At 38.9% G+C, this 22,486-nt stretch overlaps 1 protein-coding gene across 6 annotated transcripts in view; it reads left to right on the top strand.

Moving 5' to 3' along the window:
• Window positions 1-22,486, top strand: part of ERBB4 (erb-b2 receptor tyrosine kinase 4) — a 616,649-nt gene that overhangs the window by 454,992 nt on the left and 139,171 nt on the right. For 2 of the 6 annotated variants that reach the window (XM_071811269.1, XM_071811271.1), the window contains exons 13-17: window positions 7,436-7,568; window positions 10,114-10,207; window positions 11,692-11,846; window positions 17,282-17,326; window positions 17,447-17,521. In XM_071811269.1, the coding sequence (XP_071667370.1) occupies window positions 7,436-7,568; window positions 10,114-10,207; window positions 11,692-11,846; window positions 17,282-17,326; window positions 17,447-17,521 (502 nt within the window). The remainder of the gene's footprint in view (window positions 1-7,435; window positions 7,569-10,113; window positions 10,208-11,691; window positions 11,847-17,281; window positions 17,327-17,446; window positions 17,522-22,486) is intronic. The other 4 variants (XM_071811273.1, XM_071811270.1, XM_071811272.1 and 1 more) reach the window with 2 other exon arrangements.

Raw genomic sequence — 22,486 nt, 5'->3', positions numbered from 1 at the left:
GCTGTAACCCAGCCAAAGGTGTGAGTAAATGAGTCCAGGGGGTTGTCTGTGAGAGTAGCGTAGCTCTCTTCATCATCCAGAGATGACTGAACACGTGATGATAATGTCGTGATATGAAGTGTTGAGGATGAGTCCAAGAATTACCCTGAATCATGAAGTGAGTTAACTAGTTACAGGATGAAGAAGGCTGCACGGTCTCTATTTTCCACATACCAAACTTCATCTTGTTCTGAATTTGCTCCAGTAGCTCAACATCCATGAGCTTTGTGTTATCATATTAATGGCTTCTGTTCTCTTTGTTTTCATTTTTTCCATCTCAAAGCATTTTCTTAGTTTTGAGTTCTTCTGAGGGTGAATATTATTTGAACATTGAATAAGATCAGGCTTGAAAGGGAAAATCATGCATTTCCTGGCAGCCTCAGCTCCTGTGAAACTTAGAGGAAAGCTCCTGACTTCCTGTGAATAACTACTGCCTTCAGTCTTGCCAGCTAGAGCACTTGTAGATGGTTTGTATAATAATTCGAGTATGCATTCTTCTGTTTCTGCCCCCACATAGAGATCCAGCTATTAAAAAAGGTATATTATTTGGCAAATGTAGGTGTTGCCAAGAATGAGAACCACATCTGCCCAGCAACAGTGAAATGCTAGTTGCTTTTCCCTACAGTGGGGTTGGAATTTAATATGATCCAAGTGGTGAGGAGGAACCTAGTTCTGTGCTAGCAGTCTAGTAAAGTTCTTTTCCAGGAATAAAAATACTCCTAGAGATACTTTATGAAATTTAACACCAGGGGAATCTTCCTGAGGAAAACAAATCTTACTCATTTCATTTTAAGAAGTCACAATGTAAACTACAGTACCAGGGGACTAGTTTTGAAAATGGACTTTAACCTATATTCGTTAAAGGGACTGTATATTATGAACATAGGGTAGGGGCCAAGTTACTCTGATAAGAAGGCAGTGTCTTAGAATCCTTACAGGGAACAGTGGTTTTCTCTATGCACATCTGTGTGAATGAATTGATGAATATTTTGTGGCCTTTTGAGAGTCAACATCAGATGAGAAGAGCTATCCTGCTGCTTCAACTCTGCCTGTCAGTCAGCACCTCTCTGGAGTTAAGTGGGTTCTGCTGCAGGTTAAATGTCTAACAAAAATCTTCACAGTTACTTGGAGTAAGGCAGAGCTGTCCCTTAGAGCTAGATGCATTACTCCAGCATCCTCTGAAACATCTGTGATTTTCAGGATAGGCGACAGACTGGGGTTTAGGAGAGTTTTCTCTGAATCTTTCACTGCTTGAATGTTTGAGATTTGAGGGCAAGCCTCTAGGGTTTCAATGTCTGCCTTTCAGTTATTTTGCCTGCTCTAGATCCTGATCCTGCAGATACTTGGGCATGCGCCCATGCCTCTTTGAGTGACAAATAACACTAATCAGAACGGGGAAGGGAAATGTGAACTAAATATTTGCAGGATTGGAATCCATCCTCTATGGTAGAAGTACTGTCTGCTTGCATAGTAACTGACAGGGTGTGTATTATTAATGAAAATATCCATTAAAGATTTTTTCACATGATTTCTAGTGAAGAAGCCAGTCTAGACCTTGTTAATTATTACAGCCACTCTTGGGTGTGTTTATTATTATTCCTTTCTATATTTTGAGTCACTATCAACTTTTTCTTTTTTTGCTTTGCTCGCTACCTAGTGATTGTTAATGACTTAAAGCAAGTAACAACAAACATTTGATGTCCATGTGTATCTTATCTGAAAACTCAAGTAAGAACTTCCAAAATCTAGTCAATATAGTATTTAAGTGATTTTTAGCATATATCACAAGATGGCAATATCTTTTCCATGCTGTTTAATGCTGTGTTCAGCTGACCATGTAAGTCAGTGAGGAAATATTGAAAAAAATTTTGAGGGAGTAAAATATTTCTTGAAAAGTTCAGTCTATTGTGATGTTTCATCTTTGAGATTACACTGACATTATAAGGTCTGGCAGAACTCTTTGGTTTTGTTTTGAATTTTTTTTCTCAATAAGGAAGATAAAGATGACAGACTTTAGTCAGTGGAAAATGCTGCAGAATTATCCAACACACAAAATATACTCCTGATACTGCAATTATTTGATCTTCCTATTTCTCCCACTTCTTAACAATGTTAAAATAGTCACCAGATATTTCACCACCTTCTAGATGGCTTTTTCAAAAGCTGGTTAAAAGTCTAGGGCATACTTCACCTGTTTGTAGAATGTTGAAAATACAGGAGCAAAACATATGTGTGGGGTTTGAATTAAAAAATCCGTAAACCCCACAATACTCTATTGTTTGTGTTGTCTTTCTAATACTGTCCCATTCAGGGCCAGAGAGGGATGGGTACCTGGAAGGAATGTGACCTCTCTCCCCTTCACCTTCCCCACACATGTTCAGGGACAGGGCTGTGTCCAAGCTTGTGTGCACTGGGAACATAGAAGAAAGAGGCACCTTTGAGGCTGAGCACCATGGAAAGGGTGGCAGTACATGGTCATCAGCAGGGGGCTTCCGAACTGCACAGACCCTAAAGACTCCTAGGCCTGGGGACAGATTTCAGGAGAAGACTTGAGGCCAAGGGGCTCACTTGGGGCCAAGGTTGAGGCTTCAACAGCCATTGCACCTGTAGCACATTCTCATAGTGTCTCCTAAGGTTGTTTTAGAGTTTAGATCACAAATGGGCATCTTCAAACTGCGCATAAAATTTACTTTGTCATGAACATTGTTAAGGCAGAATCAATGACTATAAAGTTATTGGCTAGAGATTGTACTCTGGTAGTTACATGTTACCATAGCTCCATGCTGAAATGAAGAATCCGCCTTTTTGTCCCAGCGTGGGTTATTTTATGGAACAACCAGAGATGACTCATGTTAAATGAGTGCACACAAAATAAATGCAGAAAAAATGTTCTTTTCTACCACGTTATTTAAATAATCCCTTTCAGCTTTAGTGATACCTGCAGTGTACAGTGAAACCTTTCTAGGCAAAGTTTGTTATAAATGTGATTGTTATGAATTATGTCAATTTAGCCACCAATTAACAACTTGAATAAATGATTACATTCATTATCAGGTGGGATGCAAAGTTAATTGAAGTCTGCAGGAGCTTTTCAGTTGAGTTCCCAGAGCTTTGGATCAGGCCCGTAAGCATACGGCCAAATAACAATAATTTTTCTTTTTTTAGATAGCTAATTTTCTTGTGTTCTATTTAGGTCGGAGAAAACATTGAACCTTTCAGTTTCTAACCTGTGTGACCCCATTAGTAAGGAACGAACACTTGTTCTAAAACTCCAAAGGAAAATAAGTTCCTGTCAAAAACATTATTGTTCTGTCGTTCCACATGTGGCCATGTGATATGCTGGAGTTTCAGAACATTCTCACCCTGTGGAAATGCCAAATAATTTGTCTAAAATGGTAACATTTCTTGAGCTGTTCCTGTAATTAAAGAAGAGGAAGAAAGACAAGCATAAAGGCTTTTTATAAGTTGTCAAAAAATCCACTCCCTTCTTGCCAAGATTAATTTATGAAAACATGTCTGTAACTTAGAAATAAGCCAAAGGAAATAGTTATTATTTTTTTCTATTTATTTTTTCATAGACTACAGCCACTATGCTGGCTAGATTTCAATGGGGTAATAATGATTTTCTTTACTGAAAAGCTCTCATTTTATTTGCATAAGGTTATTCAGTAAATTTTTGAGCTATCTTGTAATAGTGTCATTTGCTATTTGAAGGGATATTTTAGTGCAACACTGTATGCGTGCGTGTGTAAATAAATCCTGATCCCAGAGCAGTCTGACAGCTGAAAACAGTGAAAAGAAAGGAAATCACTAGTAATAAAAGCTCAATTTCCAGTTACAAAAAAAGGTGAGAAAGCAAACAGGAAAATGCAGTTTGATGGTGAGAGTGTGTAAAATGAAATCAGAAGAATTAGTGATATTCTTAAGATTGCAAATGAGAACAAAGGGATCTCTAAAGCAGGATGTTTTTATTTATTGTGTGACAAGTACTTAGAATGAGTCATTGATGAATAAATTGCTTAATTAGAACTGCAGTAGTTTCTGAATTTGGGGTTTTTCCTTCTTCTTTTTTTTAATTTAGTGATAGAGTTTGGGCCTGAAGCTCTCTGTCAATCCCCAGTGTCCCTGGGCCAGCGTCAGGCAGGACTCAGACATTTGTCTGGTCGGTGTCAGTCACGCATCACCACAAGACTGGCTGAGATCGAGGGACATTGGCAGACCAGGTGTGAAGTGCTGGAGTCGGCTCTGAGGGAGCCCTCAGGTGTGCCCTAAATCCTGAGGCTTACTCGGGGTTCCCCTGACATGACCAGCCGAATCACCCAGAACGTTTTCCCGGGTGCTCCTGTAGGCAATGAACATGAAATAGGCCAAAACTTGCCATTAATACCAAATCAATGCGCCTGCTGAACTGTACTGCACAAAGCCAGCTTTAGACTGAGATATACATGAGGTGTCTAAAAGTAAGTGAGAAAGGAAAAGGTAGGCTACACATGCAGCATTTGATATTGCAAAGCTTTCACCTAGTTCCTTTGATTTCTATGAAGTTTAGTCAGTGGCAGCGTAGTGGAACTAGTGGCATCTGATAGTTGTCACAAAAATGTTGCCAGGCCTAAAAAAATGTTAGTATTGGACAGGAAGGAAAAGCTGAATTTTTTGTCTCTCATTATACTGGCTTTTTGTGATGTGGTTCCTTCAACCGCAGCAGAATGACTCCTGATTTACAGCAGAGATCAGGGACAGACAAGACATCTCTATGTAATGGTATGCTGCAGAGCTCAGGTCTCTTGCTGTGCTGGAATCTCTGAGAATTAATATGCTTTAAAGGAAACTAAATGACTACCTGGAATTACTCTTAAATTTAATTATTTAATGTTTGGCTATACACAATTTGAACTTTGAGACAAAAGAAGAACAAAAAAAGATACTTCTGAGTACCTTCTGCCTGTGTCATTAAGAAAGTATATGTGAGATAGAGAGATAGATCGATAGATAGATAGATAGATAGATACGTACATACATATGTATTCAAGCATTCCAGCCTTGCTAGACGTAAGTGTGCAGACTCTTCATGGCTGAGGTTCCTTGTGGTATGGTATTGAATAATATAGTGCTCATCTGCCTGCTGAATTCCATGTTGTGCTGTGCAGAGTCAGCAACAGCACTGTGTGAGTAGGAAGCGTGCTGGTGAATCTCTTGTTCTTGGATCTGTTTGTCTGCAAGGGCTGGAGGACATTAAATCTTTGGTTCCTGTGCTGCTTGTAGAGCTGAAATGCCCTTCTTTGGTACCGAATTATGACAATGGTCACAAGGCATAAAACCAAGCAAGTAGGTGAAGATCTGCTATTTTCAATCTCGATAAAGCAAAATGTCCTGTTGCAAGAAGAAAGGAAATATGGAAATAGCTTCACTTCTCTTGCCTACTCACTGCTTGGGTGAGCAGAAAGAAACCATGCACACAACTGTTGTTTATTTTTTTCTAAAAAGTTCTTTCTAATACATTCAGTGGTCAGAAAGCAGGGTAACAGTGACAGGGCAAGACAGGTAGTGTATCGCAAAGGCAAGCACCCTGCCAGCCTGCCATGAACTTCCTGCAGCTCAGTGAGCTAAAGGGGCTGCAGGAATTGCCTGGTAGGCAATGGAACAGGACATTGGTGTGGCATGCTGGATAGGTGTGCTTGACAAACACAGTGCCAACATCAAGCAATGCCGTGTGGTGCGAAGCGGCAGTTTTGGAGCGGTTTAGGAGAGAGTTCCTCTGAGAAGCAATGTGCTCTCCTGTACAGTGGGCTGCTGTGACAGATAGTCAAGGGCTCAAATGTGGGACGTTATGTACACCATAGCATAACCGGTGTTAAAACATGCTGTGGAGAGCAGAAAGCGTCTTTCTGCTAACTCTTTAATGGTTTAGAAGGTCTTTGTGCTTCTCAGGTAATAAAACTCAGTATAATCTTTAATTGTTAAGGTAGATTGTAATGGGCAGTACCTAACTGCACTGTTCCAGCCTTGACAGAGGAGAGAAAACCATCAGGTACCCTGCAATGAGAAGAGGGTTTGTTTGGGGTTTTTTTGTTGTTTTTTCCCACTCACCCAGCTATGCTACTATTTTGAAAGAAGTGTAGAAAAAGAGTGCATGAAGGGCTACTGTATTTTTAAATAATGTAAAACTTCCACAGGGATTTTGCATTTTGTGAAAAGATTTTCTGTTGATTTTGCTATTGCCACTCCTTAGACGTGTGCTGGGCATATGCAGTTGCGGTTCTGTACATGTATTCAGTGTGTCTGCGTGTGTTCTCAACTGGGCATCTTCATTGCTACAGCACTGAAGGAAGTGGTACAATTCTACCAGCAAATCTACTTTTATTATTTGATGCTTCCCTCAAGTTGTTTCCAGTGATTTAAAAAACAAGTGTTTATGTATTTGCCATCTCTGATATTTCAGATCTTGGCTATTTTCATCTACTCACATGCCAGGGTTTTGCTGAAACCAAAGTGAACTTTCTTCAGCGGCTGGAGAGATAACGTATTCCCTTTGGTCTGCTCACTTTCTCCATCTATCACAGTCATATACATATTTATGTAGAGGAGGATTTATATAAAATTAAATAATGAATTGTGTATTTTGAAACAACCTTTCCCCCTCATCCCTGTTCATTGTTTATTTCGTGTGGGTTTTGGGCGTTTAATATAAAGGCTCTTTGGCTCTTCTGGTGCTTTTGCAGTAAAAAAATTAAAAATAGCAGTTAATGGTGACTTTCTTTCAACTTTTTCTCCACCACTCATAAGTTTTATTTCAAGGAGTCCTCAATTCAGAGATAGCGTTTTATATTTTAGTCCATGTGATTTGGACAATTGATTTTTAAATCTTTTAAAGTTTTGGCATTTGCCATGTCCTTTGTCATGGAATTTTGTAGCTAGATCTATACTTTCTATGAAGAAAAATCTCAGTTTTGAACCCTATTGGGTCCCTGTCGCTCCGAATGCCCACAAAGGACTTGGAAGAAGCAATGAACTATTGTTTCATGCTTACTTATCTTCTTATTGTCATTCATGATTTTATAGACTTTTATGATCTTTCTCAGCCCTATTTAAGGCTACTCCTCTGTTTAGTCCTGGTATAGAAACCCTTCCCTAGTTTTGATCAGCACTCTTGCAGCACTCTTTTAAACAGTTTCTCACTCTGCTATATCCTTTCTGAAAGGAACAGACCAGAAGTTTGTGTATTATTAGAACTGTGTCTCTTTAGTGGTATGATGATAATTTTCTGGGTTTTCTCTATTCTGCTTCTAGAAAATCTGAATGTTCCATTTATTTTTCTGAGTATGGCAGAATGCTGAATGAAATGTTTCCCTTTGGATTTCAGAGGACTATGTAGGTGATGCGTCTTCTCTCTCTGCAGCTGCCGATGGGATGGTCTGTAATGAGCTGTGCTCAAGCGATGGCTGTTGGGGGCCGGGGCCAGACCAGTGTCTCTCCTGCAAGCACTTCATCAGGGGAAGGACCTGCATCGACTCTTGTAACCTGTATGATGGGTAAGATACTTCCCTTGCACTCCTCCCTCAAGTTGCTGACTACATTGTTCAGGGGTTTCATGAGTAAGTTATTTTGGTTTTACATCAATCAGTGGCTGGTTCCATTGCCAATATTACTGATTTTGAGTAAAATATATTGTGGGGTAGGTTTTAAGTATTTCCAAATCTGAACTTGTGTAGAAGGCTTTACCTAGTATTCTGCTGACTAAAATTGTCATGCAACATCAAAAGTTTGCACTTTTTGCATTCCTTATGACCTGGACAGTTTGGTTTAGGTGAAGACTAACACACTATTTAGCCCTACTTGAATATTGACACTCTTATTCAGAAACATATACAGTTAAGTCCTTTCAGATTAGTTAGATATAGGCATGTGATAAAAAGTAAGGACCTCAAAGTAGAAAAACACGCTCTCTTTTTTTTTTTTTTTGTAATGCCCTGTATATGTGTACACACACATAAATAATAAAAGCAACATGAATTCTTTCCTCCTGCCCTTATCCCATTTGTGCATGTGCATGGGAGGATGGGTGGAGGGAATACCTACATACAGCACAGCCAAGGTGGCTGAATCAGACTCATGACAGAAAAATAGAGCTTGTATTAGCTGCAGCAGAAAAAAAAAAAAAATCATTATTAGGCCGTGGAGGCAAGGAGGTGGAACTTCCCTTTCTATGTAACAGTATAGCAAAGTCCCTGGCATCTCTTTTAAAGTCAGGACAAAATAAAACCTCAATTATTTTAACAACCTTTTTCAGCTCAAACTGCTAATTGAAAATAAGACCACTGTATAGTTTGGTTTTTTTTTTCTCTTTTCTTGCCTTGGGTGCCAGCTCATGTAACTGTTATGGTAAGAGTATTGAATGAACTCCCATATATGTGTGAAAATATCCTAAACTCTTCTATCTGTACAATGTATGCAAAAAAAATAAATCTTTGATGTCAGAGTGCAGTTTTAAATGTTTGATAGGCCATCTCCTCCTCCCCTTTTCCCCCTGCCCCCTCAAAAAAACCACCAAAGCCAAACAAGCAGCCCACCACAAAAACCAACCAAACAAAAAACCCCACAAAACAAACAAGCAAACAAAACCACACAACCACTAAAGCAGTAGAGTTGCAGACCACTGTTGTGTTTTCATATGCACTGGATTATATTGGACCACATTTGGTGGCTTGTTTGCCATGAAGCCTATTGCAGTAAGATCATATGGAGGCTTCCATAACCAGCCCTCAAATTGGGATGTTCTGATCTGTCTTGATCAGTGAGTGGTATTTACACTTTCCACAGGCTCAGTTCCTTCCTACCTATATGAAGTAATTTGTGACCTGGGCTTGAGGAGGTTTTCATTTGTTTTTTTGAGAGGGCTGCATGTTCATCTCACACAGCAGCAGCAGTGCTTCAGGGTAGGGTCAGATGTATTTTACTTCTATTTTAGTCCTCAACACCAAAGCTCTGTCTCCAAAGCCAGAGGAGGGTGAGCTCACTTGTCATGCTCAGGTGAGGTTTTCCTCAGCTGTATTGTTGCAATAGATCCTAATGGCTGTAAAGGAGCAGAGGGAGAACACGAGTTAACTAAGTACTGAGGCTTTCACCTGAATATTACTAGAGTTCATTAACATGAGTGTACAGCATATGTTTAACTGTTTAATGCAAATATTTTTACTAGCTAATGCAACAAGATAGGATCCATCTGTAAAGCTTATGTGTCCAGTCTGAGCTAGTTACACAGATTCTCTCTGTGGTTAGTGGGGTAGAAGTGACCTGTTCAGATGTTAATTCATCTCAGCCCTAGAGGAGGGTGGCATGAATTGTGTGGAGAAGGAGCTGGAGCTGGGGGGGGTTTTGTGAGTGGAAGCCAAAATGAAATATCTTGATGGAAGAAATTTCACCTACTATCACCACTTTTTTCTCCCTTATAAGTGGTTAATAAAAAACAAAACAAAACACTTGGGCGATAGTTTCTTGTAAATACAGAAAATAAATGAGCAAAGGGATTTGTTTTGACATTTAATAGATTCAAACCTCAGTCTAGGATTGTTGTTGATGAAAAAGTTATGAGCCTTTTGGAGAATGGACTTCAAAGAAGGAGCATGCACAGAGACTTAGCTAAAAAAAACACAGCACTGTGATCAATGCTCTTTCTAATCCTTTCCCATCTCATAGGGGAATCTCACATGTAATAAGTCACTTCCTAATTCCGAGCCATGAGGCACAACTCATAGGTAAAAACCTAGAAATGAATTGCTTTGTCCTGTTAATGAGGTCATTGTTTCTTAAGCAAAGATGAGGAAAAACACTCTAGTTTTATACTGGTAAACAAGATGGTTTCTGTTTCACTTGCCTATGAAGAGGTTGCTGATGGGGCCTGAGTTTCAGCTGGTGTAAAGCAGCATAATGTTGTTAACAGAATTGATCTCAGCTGGCACAGTCTGCTGGCCTTAGTGAAGCTGAAATCATTTCCACCTGGTGGAGAGTCAGCCATTTTATCTCTATTTCAGTGTCTTTCTTGCTTTTTTGTAAGCTGGCTGCAATATATTTTCTTAGGGAATTTCGAGAATTTGCAAATGGTTCTGTTTGTGTGGAGTGTGATCCCCAGTGTGAAAAGATGGAAGAAAATATGATCACGTGCTATGGACCGGTAAGAACACAATTCAGTATATTATGGTCTAGCTTGTTAAAGTGTGCTAAAACATACGCATTTTTTGCTTGTAGAGTTTGGAGCAGCTGTTGAAAGTTAGTGTTAACAAAAGCAAAAATTACAGATATTTTGCTCAAAGGAAAATAATTCTGCTCTTGTTAAATGGTGCTGGGAATTCTTGGATAAGCCTCCTTAAGAAATTGGTTTAAAAAATGTAGTGTCCTTTTCTTTCCTGAGTTGTCTTAATGCCTTAGTTGTACAGATGCACAAAGTTTTTAAATGGCAGGTAACATTCAGTTGTGATTTGTGTGCCCTCTTTTATCACTGTTTTCATTCCTTATGCTCAGTTCTGTACTGTTTCACAACTTCAGTTTCTTTTTCTACCCCCGCCTGCAAAAAAATGTGTGGGAATTTTTCTTAGTCTCTCAGCAAGCTTGGACAATATGTTGGTTGGTTGTTTTACTTTAGGTTAGCCTTTTAGGATTTTTTGTTAGAGATTTTTTTTCATGCATTGTAAATGCGTATTAAGTGCAGCTATCTGCTTTAAAATGGTCAATGAGTCTTCTGTCAAAGGTTATTGCTCTGTTATGAGATAGAAGTTGCCTCTTTCTTTTGGCCTTTTGTATATTACCAAGATTAAAAGTCACAATTATCCTGGGCTATTGTTGTATTTTGGGCTCTTCATCATTGAGAAAATTTAACCCGTAAGTTTTCTTCTTGTTTCTGTGACTTACCTACTGAATGAAAAAAAAAAAAGAGGGCACTACCCTGACAATCATTCTCATTTTCATTTTTCTTGCAATGTTATATTTTATGCAACACAACCATCAAGTAAGAAACTAATGTTTCAAGTGTTCAGCCCCTGAGGGAAATTTGCGTTTGTAGCAGAGCTTATGGACACAAAATCCTGGACATCACATCTGGTTATACACTGGCTTATCATCACAGCTTTAAAATTTTACTTTTACATTGTTGAGGAGCCTTGGTTTATAGTTCTTAACAGTCTAATCTGCATATGTATTAAGAAGTAGACTTTATAGGTCTTCGGTATCGTATGTCCCCATACCATAGACAGAACACAGTGCGGAAAGTGATTCTGGAGTGCAGAGACCGGGGATCCCACTGAAAGGTCATTGCAGTTGGTTTTCAGATGTGGTTCAGAATTGAACAGCGTTGCAGGAAGTTTCTCACGGTTAAAGTGGGCATGAAATGCATTGTGTTAAGTACATCAATAATATTGAGAAACTTATTTAGAAGCTGGAAATCAGTCTTATGCTCTACAGAATAAGTTTATGACTAAAAGCACCAGGATTTCTATGTGTGTTGCTTCTTTACAGAGACTGCAACCGTGCAGCTAACTCATTGTTTGTTAGGAGATAAATGCTACAACAGTTATTGCTGAGTGTGCCATCATGTCAGGACCTGCAGCAGGAAAAGCCAGAGTAACCTGAGTGCACTGCATTTCTTTCTACCACATTTTCCAGGGTCCTGACCACTGCACAAAATGTTTCCATTTTAAGGATGGTCCAAATTGCGTGGAAAAATGTCCTGATGGCTTACAGGGGGCCAACAGCTTCATCTTCAAATATGCTGATGAGGATCGTGAATGCCATCCATGTCATCCGAACTGTACCCAAGGGTGAGTGCAAATTCTGTGAAGTGAGGTGTTCTATTCGCTGTTTATAGCACATTGTGCTCTAGGTACGAGTTCAGCTTGATAAAGCATTTGTCCCATGCCTGAAAACAAAGTGTGTGCAGCAGTAAATGTAACTCTTGATTTCCAGGTTTCTCATCGCATTCAGGTTCCAGTCATGAATGTCCAGCAGCTTATCAGAAAAAAAAAGCTTACATGTCTTTTGAAAAGCATGGAGAACAACTTTTCACAGTATTGCTCTTGGCTTTTCTTCTAGCTAGCACTGGCTTGTAGCAAATGCTGCCACGGACACTTATGTAAGTGTAGGCCTGTACAATTACTGTATTTTTAGTATTTACATTTTGACAGGTGTTGACAAACTTTTCCGGGCAGCATTACTGCAAGACAAAAGTGTTATTGCCGTCTTTCTCGTATGATGCAAAGGGTGTGTCTGAAACTGGACTCTGTACAGGAGTCTGAACATCAATTTCTCAAGATCTGTCAAGTGCCCAAAAATCACTTGTTACATTTGGAAATACGCAGCCCATGTATCCAAGCTGCAATCAAGAATCTGTGCAACAAAATGGTAGTAGTCATGTACCCAGCTATTGTTTTGCATGGGCCATGTAAGTTATTAATGTCTTTTCAATGAGTCGGATGGTGGTGTCCAGCATACAAAGAAAGGGAGAGGCAGCCAGGGGAAAAAAGAGAACATTTTAGCCAGTGAAATAATCTCCGACAAGAGGCTCTTATTGTTTAGAAGCTAAAATTAAACCAGTAAATTATTCAATGTAATCTTGATGTCAACAGCTGTTGCCATTCAAAAGGAGACCTTTTGCTGGTTTTGCAAATCTAATTACAATAGAACCATTAGGGAAATGAAAGTGAGATCGCAAAGACACAACCAGGATCTGTTACAGATTTGTCTTCCCCTCAGACCCTTTAAATCAGTTATGCAATAAGAAAAATGCTGCTACTGTGGAAGAAGAGTGTAAGAAGAAACAAAATGAAAAGATGAGCTCACTTTAGGAGCTCTGGTCCTCGCTTTAAGAGATGCTGGAAGTGCCGGTGCTGATGGAATCTGACAAGCCCAGATGATAGATTCACTGTCCACCCTGCAATAGGAAGTACCCTGGAGAAATGACAAAGTACCACTAGTAAAAGAGCCAAAGGTCTCGTCTAGCTTACATTTGTAAAGGCGTGGTTATTTCCCAGAGGAGGAGCCATCTCTTTGCCATGAGGCAAATACTATTCCTCGCAGAAGTCCTCATACACTTATTAAAGGGTTAATATGTCTACTTTTAGGTATTTTGTCACCCCTCGTGAAAACAACACCCTAACACCCCTCAAATATGGGTATGCATGGGTATTCTTTTCCAGTGTTCCTAAAGACTTTCTGACGTGTGATTATGTTAATTAAACTATTAATGACTGCCACAGATGTTTGGGGATTACGGGTTGTCCATCTTCTTGCCAGCATTATTAGGGGCTGAATATGCTCACAGAGAGAAGGGAAAGCAGTTACTCTCTCTCCTTTTATCCTTCTGTACTGAATTTGCTTGTTTCATACCATTCCTTTATAAATTAATATTTAAATTCCCCTCAATCAGGATTCTTCAGTGAAATAGGTTGTGGAGGGAACATATCTTGATATTTAGCTCATGACTAAATGACACAGAGACACCATAATTCTACTTTATCTAGCATGTCTGTTCTCTCTGTCAGATCAATTGCTGGAATAAAACTGATGTCCTCGCAGTACAGCTTGGATACTCATCAGAAAGGGTTGAACTGCTGCAGAGCTGTGCTCCCAGTGTGGTATTATCTCATTCCTGCAGTACTGTGCTCTTTGAATCAGAGTCCTCCTTAAAATGGGCTGTTCTCATATGTCATTTCTAGTCATCCCCACCTGTTGCTGTCACCAAGGAAGATATCTGTCCCACCTCTATGTTTCCTGTGAGCATTTTGCCACAATTTCATTATGGCACTTGCAGACGATTGCTTTACAGTCTACAGCATGAGATTTGATAACACCATTCTCCTCCCTTGTTCAAGTATAATGACTGCTTCTGTTAATAAGTGTGTAATATTCCAGCCCTATTAATGATCTTACGTTGACTAAGAGAACTATTAAGGAGTGACTTCCTTGGATGCAACAACTGTGCTCTTGGCCTTGCACAGTAAACACCAGCTACTTGAAGCCAGTTTGGAGCAGATTTGAGGTGTGGGGGGCAGCTATCCCATTAAATTCAAGAGAGTCAGAAAGCATTTGGCACCTCTTATTGCAGAGCTAGCCAAAATGGAACATTTTCACAGAAATAAAATACTAATTATATAATAGCATTTGACAGTCTGCTTCCTTGCTGCACATGATAAAAATGTGAGATCTCACTGGACACCGCTGCTTATCATAGAAAAGCATTTTCTCACACAACTTTTTGAAGGAATTGTGTTACTCTTCACCAAAACTTAATTATCTTTCTAAGCTAAGTCCAAAAAATTCATGGGAGCCTTATCAATACATTTGTGGTCCAGAGGCATTTTTTTTTGGAAGGCTTTATGAATTCAAGACAAAACAATAGTACAAATTCAACAGCAGCAAACTCCGAACAAGAAACCGTTACTATTTCATTGGTGCAAAATTTCTTCCTACCCCCTGCTCCAGTGAGGTTTTCTTACTGTCACCATCACTATCTACCTTCTGTTAGCTGAGTAACCTCCTGGTTTTGAGTTGTCTGGCTTTATCCATAGCAATAGCTGGATGACCAGGTCATCACCACAACTAAGGTTTTATCCTCTCCAGGGCTAATCCATTTATGCCATTGCATAATCAGTTTTGTTTGTCTCCTATGACAGACTTTTTTAGAATTCTTTTGACTAGAAATGGTTTGGCTGCTCCACATCTGTGAACAGTTAAGACTCCACCTTTCTGTCTTAAGGAAAAGTGATGACAGCCAATATTTGCAATGGAGAAAAAGGATTGTTTCAGAAAAAAACAGTTGGTAGACCAACTTTCAAAACTGTTTTAACTCATCATTTCTTTTCAGAGAATGATTATCTGTAAAGCTTGGTTGAGCTCCAAGTATAATTTTCTGTATAAGCTGTATTGGACTCTTGTAAGGTATTGAATATATAATGAATAAATTGGCATGTATCAGTTAACCAGTTCATTTTACAGAGCAAACTTGGAATTGAAAATATCGGCCAGACTCAAAGCAGAAAGAGCCCTGGGCGTGAATGAAGTACTGGTGTATGATTGTGTCACGCTTGTACTTACACATGTCAAAAAGCCTGAAAACAAGGAAGTCATTTCCAGAGGAAAAATAACTGATGACTTGGTGGTGCAAATCAGCTTGTTAATAAATATTGCTGTTATTCACACAGTATTATACTTTACTGCATGTAACCAGGACAGCCAGAGAGGAGGAGACAGCTCAATATGACTAGGAGTAATGGAAATTGCACCTGGACAGAGTTTTACATTTGGGGCTGGGAAATCCACTGAAGAAGATCACAGGTTTAAATAAAAATCAATGGTATTTCAACTTGGAGTGGGTGAGGTCCAAACAGCTCTCTCTTCTTGGATTCTAGTTCTATTCTCCAGAAGCCTGAGAGAATAAATGTACAGATGTAAAAGGGCTCCAAGACCAATAGGCTCTCTTTGTTAGTTTGCCGGGTATCTGAACTAGTAATGGGCTCTCAGACCTCTCATTTGAAGATGGCCTTCTTTTTATTTATAGCGAGAGTCTGAGCTCAGCTTCTCTTGACATGCTAGGAAATGGAAGAGCTGAAAAACCTTTTTTTTAGTCTCCTTCATTGCTGAACTGGTTTTCTGCAAATTGCTGGGAATGCCTTGAAAGGAAGAGATGTTGGATATGTTTGAGACTGGCTAGAATTCATTTAGTCCTGAATGCTGAAGTCCTGAAGCCCAGGACAGCTGAATTTAAAAAAACACCCTCAAGAGTTCTAAGTTTTTTGAACTGTGTTTAAATCTATCCTTTTTGCTTCATGCATTATCTGGCCACCTGGGTATTTAATGAATCCTTTTTATGTCTGCCCATTTGCTGAATAAAATGACTATTGAGGAAATCCTTACAATTTCTGTTTGCATGTCGCAGTTTATTTTTGTAAAAATAAAAATTCAAGTAAACAAACAAGAGGTAAGGTTCACTATCATTTTGTTCTCCCTGATGGGCAGGTAGAAGAAAATTGAATTCACTGAATCTATTTTATAATGGCAGAGTGGTAGCTAATTTGAATGCAGCAACAGCTGATGAGTGGCAAGTGATGGTGAAGTGGAAATAAGGTCTCATGGGAGCATTTTTGAACTTCAGATTTCAGACATGCATATCCCTCTATCAAAGCCAAACTGAAAGCAGAAGACTTTTAAGATATGATCTCCTGACTATTTTTTTAAATTTAAAACACCTCAACAGAGGTGAGTTTCAGTCTACTGATATGTCAGATCACCTGCTCCTGTAGTAGACATACAGCCAAAGAGCCTGTTAATAAAATGGCTCTGAGATCTAGTTAAAGGGTTGAAATAAGTCCTTTAGTTTCCTTGAAACACTGAGAGCTCCATACTCCCCATGGCTACAGAGGGACTAGCTGGGCATTCAGCACTAAAGGGTGTCAGGTTGTCTTAAGTTTATATATCTCTCTCAGATTCCTGACTGCTGTGTGAATTTGCCATTGACTTGCTATGTGAATGCAGAGGGTCTAAGACACCACTTCACCTACTGCTTCTCATGAGGACGAGAAAAATCTACCCATACCCATGTTTTGCAAATGGAGATTTTCCCTGTGGTTGTGCTTCAGTGGTCCTGTGTCAGCTGGTTCCCTGCATTTCTGATGCCTTTGGTGAGCCCCTGCTCATTTTGCAGGTGGACATTCTTTGGTAGTATCTAAGGAAAGGAGAATAAAATGCCTGAATCAGCAGATGCCATTTTGCTCTGTTTTTTGTTGTTGCAAGTTGAACTTCCTTGATAAAAATATAGTCAACTTCCAAAATATTTCTGCAGTTGCCCTAGCCAGGTGTTCAGAAGAGAATGAACAATTGCATCCATTACGGAAAGGAAAAAAGTTTTGCATTGTGCTCCTGGAGGTCTTGTCTCACGAATGAACAGCTTTTGTGCAGTAATCATTGGTTTGATGACATTCAGAAAAAGCATCTCTATTGTCAGGGCTCCCACATGTGCAGGTGAAACCGTCAAGTGTTGTTTGAGCCAAGATACGTCCAACCTTGAGGTGCTGTTTATGTTGCTATTGTTGTTCCCATTGCAAGCTTGTTTTTGTCACAAGCTATAATTTTGTGGTGCCCTGGGTCTCTCTTGAGAATTACAATTAAGAATGTGACACAAAGAAGGGATTCCTGTTTCTTGGACCTGTAAATAACAGATTTCTCTCTTTCTCTCCCTATTTTCAATTTGGATTTGCTCCAGGTGCATAGGTCCACGTATGGAGGACTGCATCGGCCTGATGGATAGGTACTTGCTGAGTGATCGTTCCCTGTGTGTCTTCCATCCTTCACGTGTGGACAAGGGCGCATGCGTGTGCATGTCCTTGTGAATGGCAAATGATGTCTTTTGTTCTGTAATTGCCTGCAGGTGTAGAGGTCCCGCTAGTCATGACTGCATTTACTATCCATGGACACGACAGTCCACTTTACCACAACATGCTAGGTAACATCCAGCACTTCTCCATTTTTGTACCCAAGGTCCTTCCCTGGTTACCATGGGAATGTTATACTATCCAGTTTGTGCAGAAATATGGCTTACTGGGAGAATATAATTTGTTCTTAAATAAGATATGCCTCTGAACATCCAAATTTACTCTTCTATTTGAAAGCAAATTAAATGTCTTACTTTTTTAGACTGATTAGAAAATGCCTTTTTTTTTAAATTTTTAGGTTAAATCAGTAAGGGTTAAATTCTGAATTTTTCTGCAGAAATACATGTTCCTTGGTAAAATTTTACAAGAAGTAATCATGGTGAAAACTCTGGTTAAATTAGAATTGACCTTTTTCCTGTTGTTTTTTTGTTTGTTCTGTTTAAGACAGAGCTTAAAAGCAAATGCAGCTTTTTCTTTCTTGCTTCTTCTCTGGAAAAAAAAAAGTGTTTCAGCAAAATGAATTTCTTCTTTAATTCATATAACACTATTATCTTTTTTTCATTTTCTGTTTGAAAAAAAAAAATAACCTTGCCACAATTTTATTTTTCACTAATGATGATTGAAACAAATTAACAGAAGAAAAACTTCCCAAAAATTCCAGTTATATTCTGCATTCTTTTTCATGTAAGCCCTTCATTGCCATTGAGTTTGTTTGTTTTCAAATTCAAACTGGTTAGTATGACTTCCAGGCTTTGGGTTTACTTTCATGAGCTAAGACTGAATGAAAAAAATAGCATTTCAATCAACTTCACCTCATTAAGGGTTTTATTTTGGTTTCTTTTTTTTCTTGTCTTTAAAAAAAGATTTTAAGATTGCCTTTCCTTCCTAACTGTATACGTAATGTGTTCTTATTTCTAGCTGTTGAGGGAGGGTGTGTTTAGACTTGAAAAAGGGTAGTCTATAAATGCTATCAAATGGTATAATTGTTTAATTAAATCAATATCAGTTCTGACTTAATTCATCGACCAATGGGTAAGGAACATGAGAAGACTGAGTTTTTCAATATTTCAGTGTTTTTTTAATCTTTCTGATCTGGGCTGTCCAGTTTGAGATACTTGTGTGTGGGACTCATTTTCAGATGTATGCATCCAAACTGAGTTTCCCAAACCAAGCAAGCAGTTTTAAAGGTCTCTGTTCCATCAACTTTACTCAAAGCACAAATAGAGAAAATGTATTATTATTTGCACAAGTTAAAGGGCCTTGCTAAGCCACAAACAAAGGCCATGCTGAAGTTCTTTGCTTTAGTTACCTGTTTAAAAATAACACATATTTCTTCAATTGGATTTTTAATCAGTTTTTGAGGGAACAGTAAGGGCTCTATACTGGGAAGTCAATTTGCTGGCAGTAGTGTAACTCTTACAGTTTTGTAGGCTGCTCGCTCTTTTAGCTCAAAAGCTGGTCAGATGTTGTTTGCTGTTTAATTCAAGTGGGATAACTCCAAAACTTACCTTTCCATTGAAAATGTTCAGGTAGTAGTAAAGTCTCTGGAGGTACTGCCAAGTACCTGCTAAATTTGATGGAAAGGCTCCTATGAATCACAATGGATGTAACATTGGACCTTATATTTAAAAGTGGAATTAAAGGAGCAGAACCTCAAACGTGATGACACAACACTAAAGAAAGTGTTGTCTGGTAAGGTGACAGGCTTAAGCCCTGTGTTAGCAGACAATGCTTATTTTGGTTTTTATGTTGTGTAAATCATAGATTTTGTCTCCTTTAATCTACTGTCAAGGTAGTGAAGCAAATTATCAAGAGGGGGTGGATATTAAAGCAATTGTTTTATTCTGCTCGGGTGAATAATTTCCTGCTCCATTCAGTATGAGGAGGAAGATCCTTGAATGTTTCTTTTAGATCTGATCAATTTTTTTTTTCCCAACTTTGCTGCACTTATTTTAGGAAAATGTGCTTAAATGTCAGTATGTATTCTTTAAAGACAAAGACAGACATTTCATACCTTTATATTTATTAGATTAGTGAAATTGTGGATTATTATTTTCAGTGAAAATAGTTCCGTTTGTTTGGGCTAATAATGGGCAAAACTGCACTGGCAAAAGTGATCCATTTTATTATGGTAGGAATGTAAATTAAAAAATTGTGGTGTTTCACTTAAGATAGAACCTTCTTCATGTCCCTCTAACAATTGCATGACTTCCCTAGACTTACAGACCTTAAAATAATTAATAACCAGTTTTACCTTTATCCATTGACTTCAATTGCTTCTGTTGCTGTGAGTTAGCAGTGAGTTGGAGGATTTTGTGCTGTTCAGGCAGCTGAAAGTGAGAACAGGGCTCTAGCCACAATATTTCTCATCTTCACCTATTTCCATCTTCATACCAGTGTTGCTTTTCTTTCCAGTTTGCAGTTTGAATATTGTTTTTTGCCATGATGTGTTGACTTGGAGGCATTTGTAAGAGTCTGTTAGAACAGCAGAGGAGTTCTTCCTGTTGTGTTTAATGAAGATGGATCCAGATGTGCATCACATGGCTTGTTGTCCTGATGGCTGGTGAAACTTCAGTTTTTCTGCTTATGTTTGGACTCTTATATTTAACGGAAAAAAACCTCCTTACTTGTGACATTGCATTTCTTTTTGCATAGGTTTTTTCGAAACCTTTTGATTCAACAGAGTTCTGTTGAAAACAATGCAAGACGATTCTGTTTTCTAGTGCATGAGAGAAGTGCAAATCTGAAGTTGTGATCAGAAGCATGTGGTGGATATGATAGGAAAGAACTAGCACCTTGATGTTATTGTTCTGAGGAAGCTGACGTCTCTCTCCATTTATGCCCAAAGAAAATGTCATTCACGTTTCCCTTTTAACCAACAGAAACTAATTAGCCAGGACCACCATTGTCAAGTGGTTACGTAAAATGTTGCGTAGATGTTAACTTGAATTACAATCCTAATGCTAGCTTTGTATCAACAAAGGACGTCCTCTCAACAAATCATCACTTCCTAAACAAAAAAGCTGTTTTTATGTACTGCGTGTGTGTATAAGAGCTAATTAACTGTAAACCATATGTAATGCAGCCAAATCCTTTCATAGCTGTTTTGTACCCCTGCACAGTATGGCTTCAATAGAATTTCACGGCAGCTCTGAGTAGATGATGGGGAAGGGAAACCACCTCTAATAAACTGCTAATGTTCATTGCCTTTATGGTGCTCTGTTCCGTTGCTTGGAGGAAAGTGTTCCATATGTTCTGTATTTTTATAGAATAATTATAGTCATTCTGGAGGGAAGAGGAAGAGAATCTCTGTGTAACATAAGAGGAGAAATAGGATCTGTGAGTACAAACTAAGCAACATTACTTGATTGGTAAAAGATGCTACTCTTGAGAGACTTTTAATATGGAGCTTTCTGATACTATGTCAGAACAGAGCAGTTGAAGAAACGGATTTCTGTATTTTTTCAAGAATCAAGTCTAGAAAAACAAGTAGTTTATTGTTGTGCCTTTGTTGTTAGGACAGGGTGATAAAGAAATCCCTGTTCTCTGTGAGAATTTGATGCTACTGAACTGGTTCTCAAAACAGCTTTGCTGTGGACACTTTTATTGTCACAGCAACATGTCACTGCCTGGAGCTTTAGGAGGAGTATGTTTTGAGAACCCCTGTGACATGAGTGAAAGTCTCTGCAGTGATGTCTTGAGCTCTCCTGCTTTTTACCCCTCCCACTTAGTAAGACTGGTTTACTTAGGAAGGGAGCCAGGTGGGTTTTCCTTCTTTTCTGCTGTACGGATCTGACCACATATAAGAAAACTCTCATTGTATTAAAACTTCTGTTCTGTAACATGTTCTGAAAGATTTATCTGGGATCTGCCAGGGCTTCTACTTCATCTGCTTGACTCAGCATGGTTGGCTGGTATGGTCTCATAGTATGGAAGGACTTGGTAGGTTCTTCTACTACAGAGAGAAATAAACTGTTAAGGTTGGGAGAGTCAAAGAACTAGAAGCAGTTGTCATGCAAGTGCTTTTTAAAATCCATTCTGTGGCTCTAATAGTTTGAAGCTCCCATTGAGAGTACGCGGGATAGAATTAATCCAGAAATCTGATGTTTCTGGTTGTTTGTTATACGAAGAGTGGAATACTCTTGCAGTATATTGAGATTGTTGATACCCATAGACCAAGTTTCTCAACAGCTGTGCTCGTTTAGTGGGTTTGGTTGATGCTCATGATTGTGCCATGTTGCACATCAGAGAAGTGCTACAATGAGGTTACAGAAGTTGTCTTAGCATGTCTCACTGTGGCTAAGTGTGGTAGTACCTGTTGTCTCATTGGTATGTCCCAGCCATTGTGCCTTCTTCAGCTGCTGAGCTCTGAAGAACCACTAGAGCAGTGCCCAGTCTTACAAAGGGAAGCAAACAGGTTTCTTGCAGAAACATGCAGAGACTTGTACTGGGTCAGCTTAGCTTAGCACCCAAGGTAACATAATGAAATACATAGTACCTCTGTTATCCTCAGACTTCATGCCAAGTGTTCATTAAGTTCTACCACTCAATGGACTTTGAGTACAAGATCCAACGTGATGAGCTGCATGCATATGTTCAGACCCCCTGAACAGCAAGCCTTCTCGGTTTCATCAGAAGTATCATGAAAAGTACACAAAATGCAATGAACACAGTATTTTCCGAGCACCAGAGTTCTGTCAGGTCATCACCGAATTCCTCTGCAGAGACTTCTCACTAAAAGCTTGCTATTTTTCTTTGCTACCACAAGTTGACAAATATTTTTTTCAAATAAATTTAAAGCAAGAAAATTCTTTGTTCAGAAAAGAGACTAAATGATTTTTTACTGAAACTACGAGCAGAAAAATTTAGAAGTGATTAGACCGAACATGGTAGGTCACTGCTGAAAGACAAGAGGCATTAGGAAATTCCAAATTGAAAATGGTTTATTAGAATGGAAAACACCACACAGCCCTATTGCAGAGGTCACTTTTATTTCTTGTCAGGCTACGTAAGTCTTGTGTTGTGTGTCTGTACTG

Source organism: Patagioenas fasciata, chromosome 7, assembly GCF_037038585.1.
Source record: "Patagioenas fasciata isolate bPatFas1 chromosome 7, bPatFas1.hap1, whole genome shotgun sequence".
Classification (NCBI taxonomy): Eukaryota; Metazoa; Chordata; class Aves; order Columbiformes; family Columbidae; genus Patagioenas; species Patagioenas fasciata.
This window is presented reverse-complemented; position numbering and strand designations above follow the sequence as displayed.